This window comes from Saccopteryx bilineata, chromosome 11, assembly GCF_036850765.1.
Source record: "Saccopteryx bilineata isolate mSacBil1 chromosome 11, mSacBil1_pri_phased_curated, whole genome shotgun sequence".
Taxonomy (NCBI): domain Eukaryota; kingdom Metazoa; phylum Chordata; class Mammalia; order Chiroptera; family Emballonuridae; genus Saccopteryx; species Saccopteryx bilineata.
In genome coordinates, this window is record NC_089500.1 from 64,723,071 (window position 1) to 64,742,547 (window position 19,477).

At 42.3% G+C, this 19,477-nt stretch overlaps 1 protein-coding gene across 1 annotated transcript in view; it reads left to right on the plus strand.

The window, feature by feature from the left end:
* Positions 1-19,477, plus strand: part of TXNRD3 (thioredoxin reductase 3) — a 73,058-nt gene that overhangs the window by 40,963 nt on the left and 12,618 nt on the right. The window contains exons 9-12 of the mRNA XM_066246492.1: positions 1,842-2,067; positions 4,950-5,042; positions 15,127-15,203; positions 15,762-15,918. Of these exons, the coding sequence (XP_066102589.1) occupies positions 1,842-2,067; positions 4,950-5,042; positions 15,127-15,203; positions 15,762-15,918 (553 nt within the window). The remainder of the gene's footprint in view (positions 1-1,841; positions 2,068-4,949; positions 5,043-15,126; positions 15,204-15,761; positions 15,919-19,477) is intronic.

Sequence of the window (19,477 nt, forward strand, 5' to 3'; positions counted from 1 at the left end):
GTCTGGTATAATAATAATGAAGCAGCTGATTGGGAGAAGCGTGGTTATTCCTAACACTGAGGTCAGTAGGAATCTCTCCTGGATGCTTATAAGAGGAAAATGTGTAACATAGTACAATGACTTTCAAGCTTTTTTGGCCAGATGCACATTAAGAAATACATTTTGGCCTGGCCAGTTGGCTCAGTGATAGAACGTCGGCCTGGCGTGTGGAAGTCCCAGGTTTGATTCCAGGTTAAGGCACACAGGAGAAGCGACCATCTGCTTCTCCACCCCTCCCCTTTCTCTCTTCTCTGTCCTCTCTCTCTCTCTCTCTCTCTCTCTCTCTCTCTCTGTCTCTCTTTCTCTTCCTATCCCATAGCCATGGCTCAAAACAGTTTGAGCAAGTTGGCCCTAGGCATTGAAGATGGCTCCAAGGCCTCTCTTCAGGCACTAAAATAGCATGGTTGCTGAGCAATGGAGCAGCAAACCCAGATAGGCAGAGCATGGCCACCTGGTAGGGGGCTTGCTGGGTGGATCCTGGTCGGGGTGCAAGTGGGAGTCTGTTTCTGCCTCGCCATCTCTCACTAATAAAAAAAAGAAAAATACATTTTCTCTCTGGCTGGTTGGCTCAGTGGATTAAGCATTGGCCCAGTGTGGAGACATCCTGGGTTCGATCCCTAGTCAAGGCACACATGAAAAGTGACCATTTTCTTCTCTTCTTCTCCCTCTTCTCTAACTCTTCCCCTTGCAACCAATAGCTAGTTGGTCCAAGTGTTGGCCTCAGGCACTGAGGATAGCTCAATTGATTTGAGCATTGGACCCAGGCAGAGTTTTCTGGGTGGATCCTGGTCAAGGCGCATGTGGGAGTCTGTCTCTCTATCAGCCCTCCTAACTTAAAAAAATATATACATTTTTTGTTGGGCTGTTACTCAGGTGAACACATACCTATCCAAAACAAAATATTTCTTCTTATCACATATAATATAGTCTAATATTTCTTACTTCACAAGAGATTCTATTACACACTCCAAAATTTTATATATATATATAAAATATAATATATAATATTATATTTAATATTATATATTATAAAGTGATATATATATATATAAAGTGTCCTCTCTCTCTCTCTCTCTCTCTCTCTGTCTCTCTTTCTCTTCCTATCCCATAGCCATGGCTCAAAACAGTTTGAGCAAGTTGGCCCTAGGCATTGAAGATGGCTCCAAGGCCTCTCTTCAGGCACTAAAATAGCATGGTTGCTGAGCAATGGAGCAGCAAACCCAGATAGGCAGAGCATGGCCACCTATCTGGTGGCCTTATATATATATAAATATAACACCAAAGTATATTTATATATATATATATATATATATAAAGTGATATATGCACTTTTTTAAATTAAGTGAGAGGCAGGGAGGTAGAGAGACAGACTCCCACATGTACCTAGACTGAGATCCACCCAGCAAGCCCCCTAGCCCATCTGGGGCCATTGCTTCATTGCTCAGCAACCAAGCTATTTCAGCACCTAAGGCAAGGCCATGGAGCCATCCTTAGAGCCCAGGGTGTGGGAGGAGAAGACACAGAGAGAGAGGATAGAGAAAAGAGAGAAAGATAGGGCAGGGGTGGAAAAGCAGATGGTCACTTCTGTGTGCCCTGACCTGGAATCAAACCCAGGACTTTCACACGCCGGGCCAATGCTCTACTGCTGAGCCAAACAGCCAGGGACTCAAATTCTATATTTCTTTTAGTATTTTTCACTCATGCCCCAAATAGCAATTCAGTCAACAAAAGACCATTGAAACCTAAGTAACTCATTTCACTTTTATTGCCTAGGTATTCTTTATTTTTATTTTATTTTTCAGTGATGACCTCTTCTCTCTGCCATATTGCCCTGGCAGAACGTTAGTGATTGGTGCGTCTTACGTGGCTCTGGAGTGTGCAGGGTTTCTTGCTGGTGTTGGCTTAGATGTCACAGTTATGGTGCGCTCAGTCCTTCTTCGTGGCTTTGATCAAGAAATGGCAGAGAAAGTGGGTTTATACATGGAACAACATGGTGTTAAATTCCTAAGGAAATTTATACCTGTGATGGTGAGTCTAAATGACATTTGGAGTTCCTTTTATTTTCTTTTTATTTTCTCTTTAACTCTTTATTTTACCCCTCCTTCATTTCATTGCTTTCACGATAGCATTCCCACCCCGAGTCTACTAAACTGGCCCCTAATCTGTCCCTGTCTTCTCCTCTTTGGCTGTGGGAGGCATCCTCACCCCTCTGTCATGCCCTTCAGGCTCTGTCATCTTTAAACAAAGAAGCCCTCTGCCTTTCTGGTTGGGTCCCATTTTTCTTTTCCCCTTTATAAGAAAACTTCTGTCATTTCCTACCACGTCTCCCACTGCCTGGGACTCTCAGCTGCTTCCCTGCCACTCCTTTGAAACGGCTTGTCAGGCTCTGTGTCTACCTCCCTGTTGTAAAGCCAGTGGTTGCATCTTCTGTCCTGTCTTACAGGGCCTCTGGCAGCATTTGGTGACTCTGTCCGTTTGAAATGCACTCCCTCCTCTGCTTTGCTGGCCCACAGCCTGTGGTCCCATGGGTACTCAACTTGTAAACATCACAGCACCTGGTCCCTCTTCACTTTTCTGCCCTTTTTACCTGGGTAGTCTTCTTTAGGCCCACATTTTGTTAATGGCTTAATGTTAATGGCTCTCGGATTTATAGTATACCAGCTATACCCAGCCACGCATTGCTGTGGCTCAGTCTGATAAATGGAAAGGAAAAAAAAGAGAAAGCGCATGTTTCTAATATGTTTAATTTCACGATGCTTGTGGGTATACAATATTATTTGTTGTTCCATTGTCTGTGCAGATATAGTGATTGTCTGGTTTGCCGACTCTAGAACACGCAACATATAATTGTCCATGTGAGAAGCAATCCGTGTCTAGATTTAAAGCGCACAATTCTAAAGATTGGCCCTGAGTTTTGCTGATGGTGATTGCAAACGCCAACCGAATTGGGAACTGCAATCTCTTAAATTGAAATGGTATATTCGTTGGAATCATAGGAATGCGAGGAATGAGGACATCTTCACCTTTGAAAGGTCCTGTCAAGATTGTTGCTTCTACAACGTCGCTCATTAATTTTTTTACTGCAAGCTGTGTGCCATTGCAAAGCTTTGGCTGGTTGATATTTCACAACGTGATAATTGGCACGCCGATTTTCAATTGCAGTACATGCGGTGGTGGCATCCCTGGCAGATCGAGTGAATTCAGAAATTCTGTTGGATAATTAACCGCTTCATCTGCTTCCACAACAGTGTCGACGGACTTGTATGTGACTGCCTCACTTTGAATGATATTGTTGATTTCGTAGACGTCTATGTTCTTGGCTGCAAGAATAGCTCATTCACTCAGCCAATCATGATTCTTATAATTGGTTTGAATATTGGGAAATACTTTTTCAACCAATTCTTCTTTTTGACATCACTAAATTGCAGAAGTTATGAGGCAATGAAATTCGTCCTGAGGTCATATCAACAGTCACCTTTCCGTTCCCAATTTCCAGCAATTGATGTGAGAATATCTCAGCTGATTGATCGTTTTGCAGCTGGACATGCATATTTGTAGTTAATTTTAACATCTTTATGTGTCACCACGAAGTAGAGTATTTCAGGCAAGCATTTATTTCATCCGCTGGTGTCGATCAAGGAATTACAGGTAATGTTTGCCTGAAATCTCCTGCAAGCAATATTAATATGTTCCCAAATGGTCTGATGTTTCCACACAAATCTTGCAATATTGATCAAGAGCCTTGAACGATTTTTTGTGCGCCATTGTGCATTCATCCCAAACAATAGGTTTGCATTTCTGCAATACTTTTCCCGTGCCGGATGCTTTGGAAATGTTGCACGTGGGAGTTTCAATGAGTTGAATGTTCAGTGCCAATTTCAAAGTGGAATGAGCAGTTCTTCCACCTGGGAGCAATGTTGTAGCTATTCCGGACAATGCAAGAGCTAAGGCTGTATCATTTTGGGATCGAATTGCTGCCAGAATCAATCTAATTAGGAACGTTTTACCAGTACCTCCTGGAGCATCTAAGAAGATTTCTCCAACTCCGTTATTGACAGTTTGCATTATTTGATCGTAAATGCCTTTTTGCTCAAGCGTTAGCTTAGGAATATTTGATTGCACATACGACAAAAGATCACTGTGTTGTAATTTTGTTCACGATGCAATTCTACATCGAACGAAGCAGCAGCAGATCGATTCGGTGATGGCATTCCCAATTGATTGAGAACTTTGTTCGCGATTTCTAAGCAGAAATCTTCAATCATTATCAACGCTTCGTTGTAGGTTTCTGCTATGAAATCCATGTTCATATTTGAATTTTCCTTGCGTATTCAACGGAAAATATCTTCAGCCATGTGCCATTTATATTTCTCCCATAACATTGAAATGGAATTGTGAAATATTTAGTATAGCGTGTGTTGCTTTTAAGACCAACAGATGGTGCTGTTTTTCAAAAAAGCATGTTTTTACCTGTCACAGGTGTGACATCTATATAATAGTAGGTATATAAAAGCATAAAAACATGCACGTATTTGAGTGCAACATTGTGTCAAAATTTCAAAGTAATCAATGAAGAACTTTTAGAGATTTAAGATTTTGAACAAATGAAGATTTACATTTTTATTTATATAGATATCCTGCTCAGGTGTCTCTCCTGATAAGAGATGAGGAAACATCTCTTCATCCTGTTTTTTATGCTACCTCTAATTAATCAATTAACTTTGTTCTACGTCCAAAATGTATCTTGTGACAGCCCTCTTTTATCTGTTTCTACTTAGTTCAAAAACCTAAATACATAGACACACACACACATACATTTACACACACATGTACACACATGCATATGCTCTAAGGCCCATTTATTTTCTGTATCCGTTAAATAGAATCATTACATTTTTTATTGTTACTAGGTTCAACAATTGGAGAAAGGTTCACCTGGAAAGCTGAAAGTAGTGGCTAAATCCACTGATGGACCAGAAACCATTGAAGGAATATATAACACAGTAAGTTTTTATTTTATAAACAGTAATTGGTTGAACACACTCATAAATTAGCACAGAAGCAGCTTTTTGGAAAATTGTACCAGGCTTAACTTTATTTGGATTCTTTGTAAGACTATAGTAGACATGGAGGGTAGTTGGTCTGTTGACATTTGATAATGGTACATGAAGAATACCCTGGTAAAATACATGTGTATGTGTAACTAGAACAAAGTCTGGAAGCAGATACACCTGACTCTTATTAGTACTTAGTTTGGAGGCATTAGATAGCTTATATATTTATGCATTTGAATATTTTAACAATAAACATTAAACCTATTTTATAATAAAAAAAATCCATTTTTATTTTCAGAAGACAAACAATATAAAATATCCAAAAACTGTGAATAGTCCATGGACTATTTTGGATGGCAACAATTCTAATTTAGATTGCTGATTTTTGGATGCCATTGTAAACTGTAATTTATAGCTTTAACACAAAGTATACATTTATTTTTATATACTCATACTTTTTTTTAGTTAAAAGGGAAAATAATGTAGGAGAGTCAGCTAAGTCAAAAATGTATTAGAAAATATATTAGACTATTTTGAATTTTCTTTGTACATGTTCACGCTATTTGTGAATAATACAGTTTTGTTTCCTCTTTCCTACTGTTTTCCTCATTATTTCTCTTTCTTGCATCAGTGCCCTAGCTAAGACCTCAGTGCAGTGTTAACCAGAAATGGCTGCAGCGACCACTCTTGTCTTGTTCTCCATATCAAAGAAAAGTGTTTCATTATTGAATAATACTGTTTTCTGTAGTGTTTTTGTAGATAGTCTTAATTAAGTTAAAGGAATTCTTTTCTACTTCCTGTTTGCTAGCAGTTTTTGGTTATTTGGTGTTATTTTTGTTTTTGTTTTTTAAAAGTTGTAAGTGTATGAGTGTAGTTGGAACAGTTTCTTTTGTAGCTGTTAAGATTTTTTTCTTTATAATTTGTTAATGTGTTTAGTTGCATTTTATTTTATTTTTATTAATCTTTAAAATTTATTGTTAACATAGATTCAACTGTCCCACTCAATCTGACAACCTCAACCCCCAACAGCATGCCCCCTATTCCACCCCCATTTATCCCCCTACGCCCTTCCTCCTTCCCTCTGGGATTTGCTGTCCTGTTATCTGTATCTATGTGTTATGTCTATATAATTTGGCTAATCCTTCACCTTCTGTGATCCCATCTCCTCTTTTCCCTTCTCTCTGAAAACTATTCTTCTGTTTCTTGTTTCTATCCTTCTGCCTCTGTTTCTATTTTGTTCCTCAGTTTATTGTGTCCGTTAGATTCCACATATAAGTGATATCATATGATATTTGTCTTTCTCTGCCTGGCTTATTTCACTTAACATAATAATCTCCAGGTCCGTCCAAGCAGTTGAAAAACATATGTTTTTCTTTTTCACAGCCGCATAGTATTCCATTGTGTAAATATACCACAGCTTTTTTATCCACTTGTTCACTCATGGACACTTGGGCTATTTCCAGATTTTGGCTATTTTAAACAATGCTGCAGTAAACATGAAGGTGCATATCTTCTTTTGAATCGGTGTTTTGGATTCTGAGGGTATATCCCTAAAAGTGGGATAGCTGGGTCAAAAGCAGTTCCACTTTTAATTTTTTGAGGAGATGCCATACTGTTTTCCACAGCGGCTGCACGAGTCTGCATTCCCACCAGCAGTGCAGGAGGGTTTCCTTTTTTCCACACCCTCACCAGCACTTATATGTTGATTTGTTAATGAGCGCCATTCTGACAGGTGTGAGATGGTATCTCATTGTGGTTTTAATTTGCATTTCATTGATGATTAGCGACGTTGAACATTTTTTAATATGCCTATTGGCCATCTGTATGTCCTCTTTGGAGAAGTGTCTATTCAGTTCCTTTGCTCACTTTTTAATTGGATTGTTTGTCTTTCTGGTGTTGAGTTTTTAGAAGTTCTTTATAAAGTTTGGTTAATAACCCCTTATCAGACGTATTGATGAATATGTTTTCTCATTGTGTGGGTTGTCTTTATTTTGTTAATGTTCTGTGGTGCCATTTGTTTATTTTATCCTTTATTTCACTTGCCCATGGAGATATATTGGCAAAAATATTGCTACAAGAGATATTGTAGAGTTTACTGCCTTTGTTTTCTTCTAAGACTATTACAGTTTCACGACTTACATTTAAGTCTTTTGTCCATCTTGAGTTTATTTTTGTGAGTGGTGCAAATTGGTGTCTAGTTTCATTTTTTTTTTTTTTTGCATGTGCCTGTCCAATTTTCCCAACACCATTTTTTAAAGAGACTGTCTTTATACCATTGATAACTCTTACCTCCTTTGTCAAATATCAATCGACCATAAAGGTGTGGGTTTTTTCTGGGTTCTCTTTTCTGTTCCATTCATCTGTATGCCTGTTCTTATGCCAATACCAAGCTGTTTTGATTACAATGGCCTAGCAGTATAGCTTGATATCAAGAAGGGTGATACTTCCCACTTTGTTCTTCATTTTCAAGATTGCTGAGGCTATTCGGATTCTTTTTTGGTTCTATATAAACTTTTGGAGTATTTGTTCTAGATCTGTGAAGTATGCCATTGGTATTTTAATAGGAATTCCATTGAATCTATAGAGCTTTGGTAGTATGGACATTTTATCGATGTTAATTCTTCCTATCTATGAACATGGTATATGTTTCCACTTGTTTGTATCTCATTCTAGTTACATTGATATTCTAATCTTCAATCAACTTTTTATACTTTATACAGTATAAACCCAGCTTGGTAAAGGCCTTATTTATGTATTGTTGGATTTGTTTATTTGGAATTTTTGCATTATTTTCATGGATAATATTGGTTTATAATTTCCCTTCACATATTGAACTTTTCAGTTTTTGGTATCAAGGTTATTCTAACTCATGAAAGAAGTTTGGAGTATGTTTTCTCTTTTTCTGTTCTCTGGACACATTTATGTAGTACTAGAGCATTTTTTTTGTATGTTTGATAGAATTCACTTCTAACAACCATCTGAGTCTAAAATTTTCTATGGATATATATATTTGACCAATGATTTATTTTTTTTACCATCAAAGGATGTTTAAGGCTTTCTATGTTTTCTTGAGTTACTTTGGATTAATTACATTTCTCTAGAAATTAGTTCATTTCATTTAAGTTCTCAAATATATGGGTATAAAGTGGTTCACAATATCTAAATTTGTAAATTGTTTGATTTTGTAGTGAGGTATAAGTTACATGTAATCAAATGCACAGATCTTGAATGTAGAGTTCATTCAGTTTGACAAATGCATGTTTGTGTAATACACACTCATTTGAAGGTAACAAAATTTCTGTGTTTAGAAAGCTCTGGTGTCCCTCCCCATTTCCTGACCCCAAGCAACCCTGTTCTGGTTCTGTCACCGTAGACTAGTTTTGCCTATTCTAGACATCACAGACATGGAATCGTTTGGAGGGACTCCTGATATCTGGCTTCTTTTATTCAGAATGATGTTTTTAGGACTTATCTATTTTGCTGTGTGTTTCAGTAGTTATTTCTATTGGTGAATTGTATTAATTACAGTTGCATGACTATACCACAGTTTATTCATTTTCCTCTGGATGAACACCTAAGCTGTTCTCAGTTTGGGCTAACTATGAACTATGACTTACACTCCTATGAAAATTTCTGGTACAAGGCCTTATGTGGACATATACATATTTTCATTTCTCATGGGTAAGTAAATACCTAAGAGTGAAACTGCTTGCTTCTGGGATAGTTTCTATGGTCAACTTTTTGAGAAACTGCCAAGCACCTTTAAATGATTATATCATTTTATATTTCTACCAGCCATACATGAAAGTTTTGGTTGTTCCATATCCTCACCAACATTTGGAGTTGGTTGGCTTTTTCATTTTAGCCATTCTAATGCATGTATAGTGGTATCTTACTATTGTTTTAATTTACATCTTCCTAATATAGTGATGTTGAGCATATTTTTGTTTTATTGTTCATTTATATATGATATTTTCCCTTATGAATTATCTGTTTGAGTCTTTGGCTCATTGCCTATTGGGTTATTTGGACTTTTATTTAAATAATTGCAGGAGTTGTGTGTATATTCAGATATATTCCTTTTAAAAATATATGTGTTGTGAATATTTTCTTCCCATCTGTGACTTGCCTATATATTTATTATTACTGATTGCTTTTAGAGAGAAGAAGGGAGATAGAGAAACATTGACTTGCCACTCCACCCATCTCTGTATTCATTGGTTGATTCTTTTCTTTTTTCTTCCTTTGTTTATTTTTTTTTTTTTTTGAGAGAAAGAGAAACAGACAGACTGACAGACAGGTAGAGAGAGAAATAGGAAGCATCAATTTATAGTTGCATCACATTAGTTGTTCATTGAGTGCTTCTCATAGGTGCTCATGCCAAGCCAGTGACCTTGGGCTTCAGAAGCCAGTGACTTTTGGGCTTAAGCCAGCAACCATGGGGTCATGTCTATAATCCCACGCTCAAGCGGAAACCCCGTGCTCAAGCTGGCTGAGCCTGTAGTCAAGCCCAGATGAGCCTGTGCTTAAGCCGGTGACCTCAGGGTTTTGAACCTGGGACCTTAGTGTCCCAGGTCAATACTCTATCCCCTTCACCCTCATTGGTCAAGCTCATTGGTTGGTTCTTATATGTGCCCTGACTGGGGATCAATCTCGCAACACTGGCATATGGGGACAACACTCTAACCAACTGAGCTACCCAGCCAGGGCTTGCCTTTTTTAATTTTTTATGAAATCTTTTAGTAAACAATAGTTTAAAATTTTTTTATAAAGTCCAATTTATCAAATATTTTATGGTTAGTGCTTTCTGTGTGCTCTAAGAAATCTTTGTGAAGATATTCTATATTTTCTTTGTGAAGCTTTATAGTTTTTTCTTTTAAGTTTAGGTCTGTAATCCATCTTGAATTAAGTTTTGTTTATGGTGTGTGGTAGGAATTGAGATTCTTTTTTTCCATATGGATACCCAGTACCATTTGTTGAAGAGTTCTCGTACCCTTGCTGGGTAGCTCAGATGGTTAGAATGTCATCCCTATATGCCAAGGTTGTAAGTTTGATCCTCAGTCAGGGCTCCTACAAGAATCAACCAAGGAATGCATAAATAAGTGAACCAACAAATCAACGCTTCTCTCTCTGCTCTCTCTCTTCCCCCTCTCTAAAATCAATAAATAAAGACTAAAAAGAAAAGACTTCCCTTTCTCCATTAAATTGCTTTGTTGCCTTTGTTGAAACTATGTGACCTATTAGCTGTCCATCTGTTCCTGCACTCTTTATTCCATTGACCATTTGTCTCCTTTAACCAGCAGCACATTGTTTTGATTATTGAAGGTTTAGAGTAAATCTTAGACCAAGTATAATAAGTCTTCCAATTTTGTTTAGGTCCTTTCCATTTCCATATAAATTTTTTTTATTCAGTGAGAGGAGGGGAGGCAGAGGCAGACACCCACATGCACCCTGACCAGGATCCACCCCACAAGCCCACTAGGGGGCGATGCTCTGCCCATCTGGGGTGTTGCTTCATTGCTCAGCAACTGAGCTCTTCTTAGGGCCTGAGGCAGAGGCCATGGAACTATCCTCAGCCCTCAGGGCTAAATTGCTCCAATCGAGCCATGGCTGCAGGAGGGGAAGAGAGAGAGAGAGAGAGAAGCAAGAAGGGAAGGGGTGGAGAAGCAGATGGGTGCATCTTCTGTGTGCCCTGACTGGGAGTTGAACCTGGGACTTCCACATGCTGTGCTGATACTCTACCATTGAGCCAATCAGCCAGAGCTGGCTACATAAGTTTTAAAAACAGGTTGCCAATTTTTTTTAAAAAAGCCTTTTGGGATTTTAATTAAGATTGTACTGATCACATAGATCCGTTTGGATGAACTGATATCTTAATGATACTGATTTTTCTAATATGTACATGAGCAGCCTGTATCTTTATTTATGTATTCTTTAGTTTCTCTCAGCAATATATTATTTTGCTTCAGAGGTCTTTCCTATATTTTGCTAAATTTATCTTTAATATTTCATTTTTTTAAGCTATTGTAAATGGTATTTAAAATTTTTAACTTTCAGTGGTTAGTTGATAGATATTGAAATACAAGTCATTTTTATATATTAACCTTATAGGTTTTTAAGATTTATGGCTGCGTATAAAACCAGTCTGGCTTCTTTTTTTCAGCCTACATGCTTTTTATTTCTTTTTGTTGCCTTTTTGCACCAGCTAAGACCTCCAGTACAGGGTGGACTAGAGATCGTAAGTGTGCATCCTCACCTTGCTCTGATTGTGCATCCTCACCTTGCTCTGATTGTGCATCCTCACCTTGCTCTGATTGTGCATCCTCACCTTGCTCCGACCGTGGGGGCGGGCCAGGCATTCAGTCTTTGATGATTCCTTGGGTGTAAGCTGTACGTGTTTTAACAGATGCCTTTTAGTGGGTTGAGGAAGTTTAACTTCTCTATTTTCTGGAAAACACAGGAAAAATAAATTTATTATAAGAACCCCAGATGACATGGTCGTGCACATACAAAAGAGGAAAGCTCTTGTCAGCAGAGGGACAGCTGATGCCCCATCAGGGAGTCCTCACTCTCAGGGGTGGCTTTGAGGACACCAGGTCCAGAAGATGGCACCCTAACCAGAGAATGAGTCCCACTGCTTCACATGGTACCAGGGACAGAATTCCACCAGAGCCTCTGTTCCCCAGCACCCTCACTGTGCTGGGCTAACCCCCAGGCCTTGAAGGGAAAATGCTATGAGGCATGAGGCTCAGCTGGTGGTGGGATACGCAACTACCCACAGGCCAGACTTCCCACAGAGATGCAGCTGGCAGCCCTGGGTCCAGGAGCATCCCTGTGGCATGCCCCTTGTGCCAACAGTGGAGCACTCTGAACCCAACACTGTGATCAGAGAATTCTGTGTGTTCTAAAGGTTTCCTGTGTTCTTCATCCTCCCCTACTGAAATGAGCACAGTATTTTCTAGCACACAAAGGGGCTCTGCCAGGGCCCTGACTTCTCCCCCGTGATGCTGAGGAAGGACCTGGGCCCTGCAGGAGCCAAAGGGCCAGCAACTGGAGAAGCGCAGCCCTGGGGGTACGTCTGCCTCCCCAGAGAAACTCTCACCCCCACCACTGATGCAGCCAGCTCTGCAGCTGCCGGCCCCAGTCCTGGACAGTGTGGGGAAACGTCTGGTAGATTCCCAAGGAAGAAGATAAAAGCAGGAATGCTAACCTAATCCCAGGTTCTCTAAGGGAGCCAGCACCTAGAAAGGTCAGATGTGAGGTGTGTATCCTCTGTAGCCCTGAGGAGGCTGCGGGCAGCCCGGGAGGCAGCAGCGGTGGCGGCCAGGCGGCCGGGAGGCAGCAGCGGTGGCGGCCAGGCGGCCGGGAGGCAGCAGCGGTGGCGGCCAGGCGGCCGGGAGGCAGCAGCGGTGGCGGCCAGGCGGCCCGAGAGGCAGCAGCGGTGGTGGCCAGGCGGCCGGGAGGCAGCAGCGGTGGCGGCCAGGCGGCCGGGAGGCAGCAGCGGTGGCGGCCAGGTGGCCCGAGAGGCAGCAGCGGTGGTGGCCAGGCGGCCCGAGAGGCAGCAGTGGTGGTGGCCAGGCGGCCGGGAGGCAGCAGCGGTGGTGGCCAGGCGGCCCGAGAGGCAGCAGCGGTGGTGGCCAGGCGGCCCGAGAGGCAGCAGCGGTGGTGGCCAGGCGGCCGGGAGGCAGCAGCGGTGGCGGCCAGGTGGCCCGGCATGCAGCAGCGGTGGCGGCCAGGCGGCCGGGAGGCAGCAGCGGTGGTGGCCAGGCGGCCGGGAGGCAGCAGCGGTGGCGGCCAGGCGGCCGGGAGGCAGCAGCGGTGGTGGCCAGGTGGCCCGGCATGCAGCAGCGGTGGCGGCCAGGCGGCCGGGAGGCAGCAGCGGTGGTGGCCAGGCGGCCGGGAGGCAGCAGCGGTGGCGGCCAGGCGGCCGGGAGGCAGCAGCGGTGGTGGCCAGGTGGCCCGGCATGCAGCAGCGGTGGCGGCCAGGCGGCCCGAGAGGCAGCAGCGGTGGCGGCCAGGCGGCCGGGAGGCAGCAGCGGTGGCGGCCAGGTGGCCCGGCATGCAGCAGCGGTGGCGGCCAGGCGGCCGGGAGGCAGCAGCGGTGGCGGCCAGGTGGCCCGGCATGCAGCAGCGGTGGCGGCCAGGCGGCCGGGAGGCAGGCCTGGCGGGTGCTCTCTGCCCAGGTGTTGAGCAGGGCTGTCATCGAGTGCTTGTCAGGGAGCCGCAGGAGCCTGCAAGTCATGCATTGGTGCGCCGGCTGCAGGAAGGGGGTGGTGTCTATCAGACCTGGCTACCCTGGAGTGGCAGGACAGGCAAAGGGATGCAGTGGGGGCAGGGACCCTCATTCTCCAGTGACTGCTGGGCAACTATACTGACACTGCTGGTCGATCCACAGTGGGCTCTGGGTGGGGTGGTTGGTGGGCACACTCAGGAGATCCTTGTTAACTAGCTTGCGTACCAAGTTGGTGGTGCCATTGTTACTGCAGGGAGAAGGGTCCAAGTTCACCAGGAACTTGGGGTCTAATCTGACCACCTCCACCATAGCACATTGAGGATACTCTGCCACCTGTCCTCTTCAAACTTACCCTTCTGGTGACACCTCTGGCACGTGATGGCTGGATTGTGGGCGGTCATCACGTCTGGCACAAATGTGTAGTATAGGGAATGGTTGGAGATGGGCAAGCAGATTTGGGCCAGGATGGAATCCAGCAGCAGCTGGCGTAGGTATTGTAGGTACTGCTGGTTAGTGGCAGTACTGGGGGTGGGGAGGGGGGTGGGCAGTGAGTGCCAGGTCATTCTTGAGTTTCTCCACAAGTGGTCTCACACTTCTACAGAGTTTTTAGGGCTAGTGCTTGGAGGGATCTGTCCAGATGTCAAAAGGCTCTTCATCCTTCTCAGGTCCTACTTTTCTGTCTTCATTACTGTCCATCTTGTTGCTCATGTGGCATGTTTTCTTTTATTCTATATGTGCTGGGATTTAATTAAAATCCCCAAAGGTGTTAAGTTCTGTAAAATGCTTTTTTCACATCTATTGGGATGATTAAATTGTGTTCTCCTTTATTCTGTTAATATGATGAGTTACATTGATTAATAGACTTTATAAGTGAAGTCATCAGGGTCTGGAGTTAATTAATGGAAGATTTGGAAATTGTGAATTCAGTTTCCTTAATGAATAGAGGGTGAATTGGTCGACTAGGGCTGCTGGAACAAAACAGCACAGGTGGCTTAGCATAGGTGGCATAGGGAAGGTACGTTGAGTTTCTCACAGTTCTAGGGGCCAGAAGCCCAAGACCAAGCTGTCGGCTGGTTCGGTCTCTTCCGAGGCCTGTCTCGGGCTTGCAGGTGGTTGGCTGTCTTCTCTGCATCCTCACATGACTGCTCCTCAGTTTGTGCTGTGTGTTCTAGAAAGGACACTGATCATCCTGTATTAGGGGCCACCCTAACGGCCTCATTTTACATTAACCACTCCTTTAAGGTCCTGTCTTCTAATCCAGTCACATTCTGGGGTATTGGGGTCAGGACTTCAACATATGAATCTGGGGCAGGGGGACATAACTTAGCACACAAGACAGGGTTATTTAGATTTGGGTGTGAGTTTGGTAAGTTGTGTCTTTCAAGAAGTCTGTTTCAGGGACGTCATGTACAGCATGGAGACTATAGTTAACAACACTGTGTTGTATATTTGAAGGTTGCTGAGAGAGTTGATCTTAAAAGCTGTCATCATGAGAGAAAATTTGTAACTATGTATGGTGACAGATGTTAACTAGACTTATTGTAGTGATCATTTTGCAATATATACAATTACCAAATCGTTATGTTGTACACCCAAAACTACGTTATATGTCAATTTTACCACAATTTAAAAAAATGCATTTTGACCTAAAAAAATCTATTTCATCTAAGCTGTTAAGTTTATTGGCATAGGGTGTTCACAAAAGTTATTAGTCTTTTCATGTCTGAGGGATCTATAGTGATGTTCTCACTTTTATTCTGATACTGATAATTTGTGTCTATGCTCTCTGTCTAAATATAGGTTTTGTTGGCAATTGGTCGTGACTCCTGTACAAGGAATATAGGCTTGGAGAAGATTGGTGTCCAAATCAATGAGAAGTATGTACATGTGGGATCATTGCATTATTCATGCACACATCGAAATGTTTCTGCAGCTCCCCTCTTAAAATTCTCATTCAGTTACTTGGATGCAAAATTTTAATGCTTTATATATATTTTATAGTAAGTATTGTCCCAGCTCTGTCTTACCAGTTTTTTTCATTAGTCAGTCAGTAACTCTTTATTGTGTGCCTTAAAGAGCTCATGCATGATTTTAACAAATAATTGTGGAAATGTATTCAACTACTGTCTGGTTTGAAGTGAATTTCGACCTCGGTCAGGCAAGGAGAAAGATTGCAAAGTTCTAAGTGCAGGTCTAGGGGAAATCTGCGAACACCCTCAGCATCCCGAACGAGTGTGGTCGCATCTCCCGGCAGGGTGTTTTCCTTCGGAGCTGCCGAAGCCGTTGCTGTTGTGAGCCATTGGTCTCATGGGCTGTGATGACCTGAGTGCCTGAGTTCCTGGAGGTCTCTTTCTATGCGTTTTGTTATCTTGGAATAGTGGTAGAACTCCAGCTTACAGAGTTGGTCATATTTTTTCCCTTTCAAAATCTAACAGGACTGGCAAGCTACCAGTAAACGATGTGGAACAAACCAACGTGCCCTATGTCTATGCTATTGGGGATGTCCTGGAAGGTAAACTTGAGCTCACGCCTGTCGCCATAAAGGCAGGCAAGCTGCTGGCTCGAAGACTTTTTGGCGGTCGTTTGGAAAAGGTGGGTTTCTTACTGTTGTTTTTGAAATAATGATCTAAATAAAAATCATAACTAAAAAATCAATACAAATAAAACAAACATGTGCTTCTTTTGCAAGTAGAGGGTTCTTCACAAATAAATCATTTGCAGTTGATGTTTTTGTTTTTTTGTGGGATTTTTTTTTTGTTTTGTTTTTTTTGTGGGTTTTTTGAGAAAGAGACAGAGACAGGGACAGGAAGGGAGAAAGATGAGAAGCATCAACTTATACTTGCGTCCCTTCAGTTCATTGATTGCTTCTCATACATGCCTTGACCAGGGGCTCCAGCCGAGCCTGTGACCCCTTGCTCAAGCCAACGACCATGGAGTCAGGTCTGTGATCTCACGCTCAAGCTGGGACCCTGTGTTCAAGTTGGTGAACCTGTGCTCAAGCCAGTGAACTTGGAGTTTCGAACCTGGGACCCCAGTATCCCAGGTCGATGCTCTATCCATTGTTACCATCAGTCAGGCAACTTATTATTTAGTAATGGTTTTCAAAAATATTCTTTAATATCCACTATGTACAGGATATTTTGTTGTGTGATATACAAAGGGCTGAATGTTTCCAGTGCCAGGGGCTTACTAGCTCGATGGAGGTTGTGAGTAAGAGGAGGAGCAGTGAGTTCTGACTAAATGGCTCAGAAGAGGCCTTTGAGGTCCAGGGTCACACTGGCACAGAGTAGGAGGGTCACTCAGAGTGGCTCAGGATGCTGGCCCTGGCTTTGGGGCCTACTTAATGTGGGAACCAAGTGGAGTTGTTTCACTTCCCTCCACCCCATTTCACCGCCTATAGAGCTGATAGTGTGTGTGAGTCAGGTGATTTCTACAGCCTCTTCCGCCGAACGTAGCCTTTGATCAAAGATTTGGAATGGGCTTTATAAGATGAGTAATCTGAAATTGAGGAAGCCTGGGCTCTTTGATAAGTAGGTAACTCAAAGCAAAGGCCAGAACTTGCAGTGTTTGGTTTGTGCTAGGACTGTGAGCGGCCTCTCGGGAGCCCCCAGCTGAGGGAGGACACACTCTGCTCTGTCAGAACACTGGGTGTGCAGAGGTGCTGGTGGACAGAGAGTGACTGGGAGGTGGTTTTACTGAGTGGGTGTCAGGCGTGCTGGCTGTTCTTTTGCACACAGGAATTGTCTCATCCACAATGCTTACAGCATTTTGAGGCATGTGCAGGCAGAGCAATTGGTGATAGAGGAGTACAATTGGAAATGAGGCTAGGAAATTAATTTGGTGCTAGATTATCAGAAACCTGTGATGTCACAGTTAAGAATACATAGGGCCTTCTCTAGGCAGTAGGGAACTGTTGAAGATCTTTAATTTCCGCAACTTTTCATTTAGGAAGATGTCAAACCACAGGAAGAATAGCAGCAATTACCCACATTACCCTTTCAATCAGATTTCCCAGTGGTTTAACATTTTGCCATTTTTGCTTTCTCCGCTTTTCTGAAGATGTATATATTTACAATGCATGTACACTTTTTTCTGCTGAGCTATTTGAAATAAGTGGCTGACATCAATGATGTTTTGCTCCTAAATACTTCAGTATTTATCTCCTGAGAACAAGGAAATTCACCTACATAACCACAATTCCTTTTCTGTAGCTGAGGATTCAACAACAATGCAGTGGTGGTGCCAGCCCTTCAGGTGTCCATTAGTGCGCATGCGTGTATTCCGATCCACGCAGTACTCGGGTCTTTGACTCCTGAGTCTCTCTCCATCCGCTCTGGCTCTCTGCCTTGACTTACCTGTTTGCTTGTTTTATTTTCCATGGCTTTGGTTTTTTATGAATCCAGGCTACTTTTCGTAGAGTGTCTCACATTCTGAATTTCTCTGATTGTCTTTGCATGATTAGGTTCAGGGGTAAAGTTTGGGATAGGTATTCTTCATAAGGGATGCTGTGTGCTGTTTATCACCCCAGGTGCCTTGCAAGGTCGTGCATGAAGACCTTGTACACATGTGGAAGTGTTGGTGGGTGAGGGTCAGCTGGGGACATGATACTGCTGGCACTGATGGATGGGGACAGGAATGCTAAATATACAAAGAAGAATATCCCATCCAAAGTTCTATAGCATTTCAAGGTATATGGAACCAGAGTAGTTGCCTAATGCTTTAAGGCAGGCATCCCCAAACTACGGCCCGCGGGCCGCATGTGGCCCCCTGAGGCCATTTATCCGCCCCTCCCCCCCCGTTGCACTTCCAGAAGGGGCACCTCTTTCATTGGTGGTCAGTGAGAGGAGCACTGTATGTGGTGGCCCTCCAACCATGTGAGGGACAGTGAACTGGCCCCTTGTCTAAAAAGTTTGGGGACCCCTGCAAGGGTTAGTCATGGTGGCCATGGCGTGGAGAGCTTAGAAGACAGGTGTGTGTGTGTGTGTGTGTGTGTGTGTGTACACACGTGTACGTACAAAAACAGAGATTAAAGTTACAGGACTGAAAGGAAGGCTACAGGTAGGGCAAGATGAAGTTAAATACAAGTGGAAGAGATAGTGTAAGATGTGGAGGAAGTGTTTTAGATGAAAGGCAAGAAAGCTACAGAATTGCCTGTTGGTTTTTCTGAATTGATATAAACAGGAGACAGAGGCATCTGTTCAGGATGAGGCTTCCACTGTTAGCCATGGGGTATGTCATAGGCTGCTGGTCAATAAGTGAGTGATGCGCATTTGATGGCCTAAGATAAGGTGACCGACTTCTTTACAATGAAAAAGAGGACAAAAATAAATTAAACAATATCATAAATAAAAGAAACATTTTATTCATTGCAATAATAATACACTATAATATAAATGCATAATAAAAACATTTGTAATATTTTATATTGTAATTATGCTTACATGCCTATTAATTTTTAATAATTGTAAGAAAAAAGTATTCATTTAGTAAAACTAAATATCAAACAAAACCACTATTTGGAGTAATATTCAGATGTATTTATCATTTTCTAATTAAAAAACATGTTTTATGCAACTATTTAATCAAAATATGTTATTAATAGATATGGTTTGAGGTTAGATTTCCGCTTTAAAACTCGACTTTCGGGAAAATACTTGTAAATAAAATTATACGTATTTGAAAATTATTAAATAGATAATGAACTAATAAAACGTGAATTGTGCTTACCTGTCTATGATTGAATATAATCGTGAGTCTATAATGTCGTATGTGCCGTGTTGTGTTTCAGTAAGAAGTACACAAAGCCATTTATGCACTCGGTATATCGCGCACTCTCTCAAGGTCTCCCGTGCAGAGCGCAGCGTCTCATAATCACATCTCACCGCACTGTACTGATCCTTGACGAATCGTCATGTCAAATACAAATACGTCACATCACACACAATGGATCGACTCTGCATTGATCGAATATGGACATTTACAGATTAGTCTTCCAATATCAAAAAGGAGGACATGTAGGAGGACACTTTTTGAGGGAGGACAGAACTTACAAAAGAAAGACTGTCCCCCCAAAGGAGGACAATTGGTCACCTTACCTAAGAGAAGTCAGAAAACTAGGCAGTCCACATGTTTATGTGATTTTCTCAAGCTA